General features: G+C 46.5%; 1 protein-coding gene across 1 annotated transcript in view; it reads left to right on the top strand.

The window, feature by feature from the left end:
* Positions 1 to 9,720, top strand: part of Scg3 (secretogranin III) — a gene marked incomplete at its 5' end in the record, with an annotated part of 31,009 nt that continues 21,289 nt past the window's right edge. The window contains 6 exon segments of the mRNA XM_005376640.2: positions 1 to 104; positions 779 to 831; positions 1,447 to 1,492; positions 1,588 to 1,803; positions 7,471 to 7,613; positions 8,459 to 8,608. Coding sequence (XP_005376697.1) covers positions 8 to 104; positions 779 to 831; positions 1,447 to 1,492; positions 1,588 to 1,803; positions 7,471 to 7,613; positions 8,459 to 8,608 — 705 coding nt within the window.

The following is a 9,720-nucleotide window of genomic DNA, read 5'->3' as shown; positions in this document are numbered from 1 at the left end:
GTGCGCGATGGGGACCCTGCGCGCCGGCGCCTGGGTGCTGGTGCTGGCGCTGGTGCTGCCCGGCGGCCCGATCCACGCCTTCCCCAAGCCCGGGGGCCGCGAAGGTAGGTGGACGCCGCTGCTCTCCCCGCCGGCCCGGATCGCCCGAGAAGGCGGAGCTGCGGGTCCCGCAGCTGCAGGTCACCCCGCCTCGCTCCTCGGACGCGTCCTCTCCGCGCACCCTGGCAGAGCGGTCAGTCTGCAAGTGCAGGCGGAAGACAGGACCCCCGCGATAGAGCAAGAACGACAGGGGTTGTTTCTAAACAATAGCACGGGTTGTTTGTTTTGAAGAAGGAAGGGAGTGGCTGTTCTGTCTAAAGGCTTGGCTTTTTTGTTCCAGTTTTACAACCTTCTCATAGTCTATTCATAACGTGTGCGGTAATGAGGATAGAGCGTCCAGTGTGCCCGTAATGCCAATCCAAATTATGCTGGCTCTCGCTGAGAAGAGCTGCCGAGCCAAGTGTTAGAACTATGTTAAATTTCTGGTCAGGGAAAAAGATGGGATTCTGTTAACTCGGAAGTTAACTCGGGAAATGCACCAGCGTAATAGAAGGGCCGCGCTGACAGTCACTGGCCCTGCGTGCTGTTGGTGGTCGATGTTAACTTATATTGTGTTTAAAGGCATCCAAAAGTGTTTCTTCTAATATGTGTTTTCTCTTTCCTTTTTAAAAAAATATTTCAATGAGAGACATGCTGTATCTTTCCAATGCATAATTAAATTTGTGTATGCTTATTCTAGACAGATCTCTACGTAATAGAGAATTAAGTGCAGAAAGACCTCTGAATGAACAGGTAAGTCAGAAATATATTGTGAATGCCATTTTGTTTTGCTTTAGTCATTATCATTGTTATTGTGCTGTGACGTTTTTGCCATTTTAAATTTACAAACTGCAAGAGTTTAAAAGTAAACTAACAGAAATTAGGATGGTAAATCTAGTTCTAGTAATTTCTTTTTTTGTTTGTTTTTTTTTCCGGTACCGGGAATCGAACTCACGACCTTGCGCTTGCCAGGCAGGCGCTGTGCCGCTGAGCTAAATCCCCAGCCCCTAGTTCTAGTAATTTCTATGCCTTCACAGTTATGTATCCTGAGCTTTGTATAATAATACACCGGACAAAGTGTATAATAATGCAGCGAACCCAATGTCACCACCACTCTAAGATTGCTTTATTTACCAGAGATTTATCTTTTACCACTATTCTAGGAGAAAGGAATTAACACTTATAGAGCATCTGCTCTTTATTTCAGCACATTTAACCCTTACAACAGTGCTTTGAGATAGGAATCATTACCCACATTTTCCAAAGAAAACCCAAAAACTGAATCCATAGAGATTAAATCCTTTAGCTCTTGAACTTGGTAGTGAAGCAATGGTTTAAAACCAGCTCTGTCTCTTCCTTATGTCACAGATTGCTGAAGCAGAAGCAGACAAGATTAAAAACATGTACCCTCCAGGTAAAGAGAAATCATATCAACATTAATTTAAATAAAATAGGCTATGAGAATCTGTGCTAAAGTGGATATATTTGGCTTGGGACATTTTTTTCCAGAAAACAAGCCAGGTGAAAGCAATTATTCTTTTGTTGATAACTTGAACCTGCTAAAGGCAATAACAGAAAAGGAAAAAATTGAGAAAGAAAAGCAATCCATAAGAAGCTCCCCACTTGATAATAAATTGAATGTGGAAGATGTTGATTCAACAAAGAATCGAAAACTGATCGATGATTATGATTCTACTAAGAGTGGACTGGATCATAAATTTCAAGGTAAATGATACAAAAGAACTGTTTTCTACCTAGTTTTTCTAATTTGGAGTTTCTGATTATAGGTTGAAAGTTCCGTATTTTTAAAATATCCCTTATATATTCATAAATTTTATTAGTGAAATTGAGATAAAGCCCAAATTTACAGATAATTTGCAAAAATTCTGCTCCATAACATCTTGAACTTTATTTTCTCCTCAAGGATTATTTACTGATGCTTTGATTCTTTTCTTTTTTGGTACTGGAAATCGAACTCAGAACCTTGCGTTTGCCAGGCAGGCACTTGTGCCGCTGAGCTACATCCCCAGCCCTGATGCTTTGAAAAAAATTTAAAATTTACTATCTTATATTTTACGGTATTAGATTCATTTAATATTTCAGTTTATTTTAGCAATTAACAAAAATATCAATAATTCTCAAATAATTAGATCCATGAAACACTCCCCAAAAGTAAAATATCACTGCTTTTTCAGTATTTTCCTCCTAGGTATATCCTTTGATCCTCACCTTTCTGTGGCTTTGTTTGTCATCTGTACCCTAACATACCCAACCACTCACTCCAACTTTTCTGAGTTGGAGACCTGTTTGTCTGTGTAACCTGACATCTTCCCTTGGAAGTCTCAGATGCCCCTTAGATTTAGCATGTCCAAGGTTAAACTAATGATCTCTATCCACCTCACTAGTCCTCTCAGCACGTTTGTTTGTTTGTGACAGGGTCTCTCTTTGTAGGTCAGCCTGGTCTTGAACTCACTGTGGAGCCTAGGCTGGCCTCAAACTTACAGCAGTCCTCCTGCCTCAGCCATCTGAGTGTTGGGGCTACAAATGTGTGCCGCCATGCCTGGCTCAGCGTAAGCTTTCTTTAGGAAATATGCTGCTATCCACCCAATTTCTCAAGACTGAAATCTAGAATTAAACTGTTTCTCTTTTCCTTTGCCTCTAAAATTCTAATCTGCCAAATTTTATTAATTTTATCTCCAATCTATCATTTTATTTTTTGCACAAAGAAACTAAGCTACCCCACTCACCACCATCCTTGTCCAATCTCCAGTCCTGTCTCCCTTGATCAATAGCAAAATCTTCTACAGGGCCCCCAGCGACCACTCTGTTGTCCTCCAGCCTGATCTCATTGGTGACCACCAGAGCAGCCTTTGTAACATGCGGATGTGAGCCTGTCATTTTTAGGGGCAGGTGGATACTGGGAATCGAACTCAGGACCTTGCACTTGCCGGGCAGGCGCTGTGCCACTGAGCTATATCCCTGGCCCCGAGCCTGTCATTCTTCTGCTTAAAGCCTATCAGTAGATTTTCATCCCTCTTGGAACAAAACCCAAAGCCCTCAGATGGCCTCCACAGTCCGTCGCACGGACTGGCTCCTGTCTACATTTCTAGACAGCAGCCTTGCTGCCTTCCTTCATGACACTGAATGCGGTTTGCAGCTTTATGTCTGTAAGTGTAACTTCCTGTGATTAATTTAACTTAATTCTCCAAAACTAAACCCCAAACCTCCCGAGAACAGAAACATCACAGCCCAGCGCCTGCATGCTCGTGAATTCACTGGGCACCTTTGTGAATGAATGGATGGATGGATGGATGAGTGGGTGAATGAGTGAGAAAAAGAATACATGAGGAAGTAAGGGAATTGCTGCACCTGTGCGCCGAGGACGAGAGCGCAGCCTCCCTCCCGCAGGCCAGTGCTGAGGCCTGAGTACAGGGTTTCTTCCATGTCTTGGTTTTGTTCCTTAGCAACAAGAGAATCGTGCTTTCTTTCCGATTGCCAGAAATCAACCCCCAATGAAATCTGACTTTCCTAGGCCGTCGTGGCCTGAGAAGCATGCAGAAGTGTTTGGTACATCTGTGGGGTAGGGTGGGGCCATGGTTTGTATTTTGCCATGTATCCTAATCGATGCTACTCAGGGACTTGTTGTTATTGTTGTTGTTCTTGTTGTCCTCTTTTTCAGACAGGGTCTCACTATGCAGTTCAGGCTGGCCTTGAACTCAGTATGTAGCCCAGGTTGGCGTCAAACTCGTGGAGATCCTCCTGCCTCAGCCTCTCTAGTACTGGGATTACAGGCATGTGCCACCATGCCCAGCTTAGGGACATTTTATTTTACTTTATTACATTTTATTTTATTTCATTTTTTGTCTTTTTGAGGCAGGGTCTCGCTATGCGGTTCAGGCTGACCTTGAGCTCACTTTGTAGCCCAGGCTGGCCTCGAACTCGAAACAATCCTCCTGCCTCAGCCTCCCTAGTGCTGGGATTACAGGCGGGCACCACCATGCCTGGCAGGGACATTTTTAAAAATAGTGCATTGTACTCTTTAACCTAAAATATTTGGACTAGAAATAGACAATGGGCATAAGTGCATGTGAAACAGGTTTAAGCACTTTGAGCAAACTGGCCATTTGGTTTAGTAAAACAAGCAGTTTACTGTCTGACTGGATCCATCACTCCAGTTGTGCATCCAGGCAAAGATGTAGGTCTGTTTGTGATTTGACCTCTAACTTGAATGATCGATTTTTAAGTTGTCCAGCATTTTGTCACTATCTCAAGTAGGTTTAGAACTGCCAGGTGCTAGTGTGGACAGAGATAAGTTTGGGGGTGAGCGTCTACCCTCCCCTCCTGCCCTGCAAGTCTAGAACAAGAGGGATTACAGCCCTGAAGGTGAACGGACCTCAGAGGCAGGCAAGCAGGCAGGCCGGCATCATCCTGGAAGGCTGGCTGATGTTCCCAGACCGGAAACACCTTCAGAAATCCTCCCGATACGCTTGTCCTCTGGGCCAATCCATTCTTCTTTTCAGTGTTTTCTGAGGGATGTGCGTTCAGGATTTTTCCCAGTTTCTTTTAGGTGGTGGTGCACTGGGGCTCCTGTGTGTGTCTGTGTTCGTTAGGGTTCTTCAGAGCAACAGAATCAAGATAGAATGTATGTATGGCTAAACCGGAAGCAGCCCAGTGGCCATCCGCTGGATCAGAGAGAAGAATCCAAAACGGCCCTCCCAGTGCTAGAGAGCCGAGCTCCCGGTCCAGTCGCAGTTCAAGGCTGAAGGCCCAGGAGCTCACTGCCGTCACCGTCTGGGCTGGAAAGCTGAAGGGTCTGCACTGGAAGGCTGAGGGACCTGAAGGTCAGCATGCAAAGGCAAAGGTGGACTAGCACTCCTCTGCAGAGAAGAGGCACTTCCTGCCGCTTTCCCCTTTCACTCTGTCCAGGCTGGGCGCCTGCTGGCTGGGCCCACGCCCACGCCCACGCCCACAGTGGGTCTCCCCGCTCAGTACACAGCCTGTGTATCAGTCATCCACAGACACACCTGGAGTTCACTGATCTGCCAGGTGGTTCTGAAGTCAAGTTGACGCCTCACCATTGACGACTCCAACATCCACTTCCCCAGCATTTATTGTGTAATGTCTGTTTCAGATTATGAACTAGATGGTAAGCTCTGTGCAGTCCAGAACCACCCCTGACCTATTCATTGCTCTATTTGCAATGTCTGGCACATATTAAAACTTTAATTAAAAAAATTACTCAGCAAAAGAATGCTAAGTATTTGTATTAGCTGCTAGGGATTCAAAACAAGTGCCTCGGGATACGGCCCTTTGACATCCCCTCAGGATGTTGTGGCTGCTGCACAACAGGAATGGCTTCTTTCTGAGGGCACGAAGAGGGTGAAATACCCTGCATGGCGTCATTATAAGTTATTCTGTAGTAGCAGAACAGAAGCCGTTACTCTGTCTACTTTAGAAGTGTCAAGGGAAGCTGGTAGAGGAAGGCAAGGCGTGGTGGCCAAGGACTGCATTATTACCCCCATACAGAAAGCTCTGCCCCAGGAGACCGAGCTCCTGGCATAAGAGGACACACCCATGCAGCGCATTTCTCCCGCAACTTCCTGACACGCTCCCTGTTGGGAAGGAAATGAACTGAGAAGCTCATCACAGTTATTTTCCAGCTCCTGCAGGCAACCGAGACTCTCCCTTCTTTGGATCCTGAGGGATCGGTGGGGAGGGAGACAGTTCCTCCCGCCTCTGCATAGACAGGCCGACCGGGTTCCCGAGAGCCTGCCTTGCAGCCCACAAACGGAAGCACTCAGGCCCGAAGCCAGTGAGGCTCAGCTTCTGAGGAACACGGGATGAGCCTGGTTCCCAGCAAGCCCGCAGGGCACCTGCTTTTATGTTTTTTTCACCCTTTGGGGCTTCTCTGCATCTTTGTCACTCTGGTTCTTGGGGCTCACGGGGCTCAGAGCTCCGCAGTTACACAGCATGGAGACTTCCTGTCCTCTGTAGCCAGCGCACTCACTTCCCTAAGCTGCTTTCCAAACTCTGGGAAGGAACCGTCTTTGGGCTGCGAATGCCACCACCTCCACGGCATCTGAAGAAAGGCCACCGGAGAAACCTGTCCAAATCCCCGCAAGGCTTGAGGAAAGGGCGCAGTCAGCGTGGAAACACAAGGCTGTTACTTTTCGAGTAAATATGATGAAGATTATTTGGGTAAAATCTGGCCAGGGATTCAATTTTCACTTTATCTAGAAGATAATTGTTTATTTCAAAATCCACTGTACAGAACTACAGTAATACATTTGCTTTCATGTAGAATTGTGTGGTTCAGAGGTAGTTTTCCATCTTAGTCCAACCAATCCTTACACAATCCCATGGAATCGCTGCCGTTGTTTTTGTTTCCAGTGGCCTGAGGACATTGCTGGGCTTAAATTCTGGTCTTTTCGATCTTCCTAAAGGTGGCAGGGAGAGTTAGGTGCCTTGTGAATGGGTTCTGCTCAGGGTGAGAGGACCGACAGTCCCGGTAGCTCCCCGTGGGTGCAGGCCCTGCCCGTAGCCTGCAGCGCTGCTGCCAGATGCATCCTGTTAAAGCTAAGGATGTGTGTTTGCATGCCTCTCTGCAAAGATTTACATATTGCTCTGTGAAGATCTGTCGCTGTATTTAAAAGTTTCAATCCCAGGCTCATAAAATAAATTCCCCATTCCTTGAAGAATGGGTCTTGTCATGTGAAGCTGCCTTATGTGAAGATGCTCAGACACACGTTCAATTAGAAGTAAATATTCATTCCAGGTAAGTCATCAAAAGCTTCAGTTCACATTGTGGTTCTAGATGTGGGTCGGCTTCCCCCACCCCTAGCCCAGGAATTTGGTCTGCAGAGGGAGCACAGGAAGAGATATTACCCTGCTACCTGGTTCAGAAGTAGAATGTCAAACTGTATAGTCGAATAAATTGAATAATATAACATGGTACCTTTGAGTAATATGGTATACTATATAATTGCAGGATACTATGTAAATAGAAAGTATTGTTTGCACTATTAGTGATAATAATAAATGGAGAGGTATTGTGTGTCATTTTTAGCACTTATAGCCACATGAGCTTCCAGAGTTTCCACTGTCATCTAGGTTCTTAGCTTGTTTTTGTTTTGTTTTGTTTTGGTACCAGGAATGGAAGTCAGGACCTTGCACTTGCCAGGCAGGCCCTGTGCCACTGAACTATATTCCCAGCCCCTAGGTTCTTAGCTTGAAGCCCAATTTTATTTCAAACCAAGAGTTTATGTGGACCGAGCATCACCATAAACATACCTCACACATGTGAGTGTAGAAAAACAAGGCATGGAGTGTAAGTACAGTACCCTACATGAAACCGTGATCGCCGTGCTGTGACATTGTGGTTGCTCTGTCTAGATGACCCAGACGGCCTTCATCAACTGGATGGGACTCCTTTAACTGCTGACGACATTGTCCATAAAATTGCTACCAGGATTTATGAGGAGAATGACAGAGGGGTGTTCGACAAGATTGTTTCTAAGCTGCTGAATCTTGGCCTGGTAAGTTGCATGCCTGGGAGGAGGGAGCCGGGCCGCTTCACCTGGACTCAAGTGCCCATTTGTTTGTAACCCATCTACTTCATGCTGGGGAGGGCAGGCTGCCCTTGAGGAGCTTATATTTTATCAGAAGAACTAGACGAGCACGCAAGCCCAAGCCCAGGCATCCCATAGACCAGAGAGTCCGGCTGGGGTAAAGAGAAGCTTCCCACGAAGAGGTGTTTGAAGGGACCTCAGAAACACAGTTTTGATGTCAGCAGCGTAGGTAGAAGACGTGGTGGTAAAGGGAATAACAGGAGCTGTGGCGGGTGATGTGTGTTAGAAACTCTCAGCGATCTAACATCACCCAGCCTCAGCCTGGCCGCCCGCCCTGACCAGCCTGGCAGCTTTAGGAAGGTGTTAACTTTCCAGAGTCCCAAGATGGCTTGACCCTGTCTCTCTCTCTTTCTCTTTTTTTTTTGTTTTTTGTTTTTGGTTTTTTTTTTTGAGACAAGGTCCCACTATACAGTTCAGGCTTTGAACTCCATGTAGCCCAGGCTGGCCACAAACTCACAGCAATACTCCTGCCTCAGCCTCCTGAGTCCTGCGATTACAGGTGTGTGCCACCACGCCTAACCCATGACCCTGTCTCTCAGAGTAAGGATTCTGTGGGTTTCCACAGGCAGGTTGACAGTCTCATGGTTGGTGGCCCCAAGCTGGCATGTGACACAGGCGTAGAAGGATTGCCCTCAAAGAGTCCAAAGATTCCTCTTCTAAATGTGTGTGTTCACGACAGAGCTTAGTCTGGATTCTTTTAATCACAAGCATGAGAACAGCAAGTTACATATGTTTTGCCCCTTTATAAACAGATCACAGAAAGCCAGGCACACACTCTGGAAGATGAAGTAGCAGATGCTTTACAAAAGTTAATTTCAAAGGAAGCCAACAATTATGAGGAGGAGCTCAATAAATCCATAAGCAGGACTGAGAACCAGGCTGGAAAAATCCCCGAGAAAGTGGTATGTATGTATAGACGTACGTATGTGTGTGTTACGGCTGTGTGTAAATGCCTGTGTATGCATGCGTGAGTATATCTGTGTATAATTGGTACCTACGTGATGCCAAAGAAGGTTTGGTGCATGCGGCATTTTTAGCCCACTTGAAACGTGTATAAGGTAAAAGATACAAATGTCCTCTACTGTGAAAATAATTTAGAGGCTACACGTCATAGTCTAGTACACAGTAAATGTTACTTCCTATGCCACACTGTAAAATGCCACTTAATATCCAAAATAACATTATCACATAGTAATGACTGTGTACAGTCTTACTGGCCCGGCACCTGACACCTCAGCACTTTGGTGTTGTTTCCCTTCTCGGTAGGTGTTATCCGTTTGTTCCTTGGCACTAGCCGGCCTCTGAGATCTTTCCCTGCTCCATGAATTCTCTTTAAGACCCTGGCTGAAGCCGGCCCTAGGAAGACACCCTGTTCCTCGTCTCTCTTCTGGTTTTCCTGACCCCTGGTCCTCCTGTCATGTAACAGCTGATCTCAAATACAAAGAAAGAGCACATAGACTTGGGGTTCTGCTTTCGAGGGCCTGGAAAACAGAAATCAGGTCTGGTTTTTTTCAGCAGATAGCCTAAAAACGCTCTCTGCTTTCAGTCCCTGCCTGCTGCCATCTATGTAAACGGCTTCTAACAATCTACCCTCTCTTAAAAAACGAGACACCAACACTCTGTAGATTCATCAAAGGACTCATGACTCAAGCTAACGGGTCCGATCGGAACCCCACACAGCTGTTTTCATGATCTTGCTCCCATCAGTATCTACCGAGGGCCAAGCCCCGAAAACACTGCTCATTTTTAAGAAGGCAGGCCTGCCCCCTCCCCAGAAGGTTCTGGCCTGGGGCAAGAGGTGTGCAGTTGTCTGAGGGCCCTCATTTGCATCACAACAGCGTGGTCCTGTGAGGCCTCAGAAAGAGGAATCCGTCCTGACTAGGTGAGACTGATCTATCGGGCCTGAGGGCTGAAGGTCCGCTTGGGTCTTGACCACGAGAGGCAGAGGTGGAGCGGGAAGCCTGGGGATCCAAGCAGCAACAGGCCGGACGGCGCTGCTGACCACGCGGAGACA

This window comes from Chinchilla lanigera, unplaced genomic scaffold (assembly GCF_000276665.1).
Source record: "Chinchilla lanigera isolate Chin_1 unplaced genomic scaffold, ChiLan1.0 scaffold00008, whole genome shotgun sequence".
In the NCBI taxonomy this organism is placed as follows: Eukaryota; Metazoa; Chordata; class Mammalia; order Rodentia; family Chinchillidae; genus Chinchilla; species Chinchilla lanigera.
Note: the sequence above shows the minus strand (reverse complement) of the source record. Positions and strands in the feature narration are given on the sequence as shown.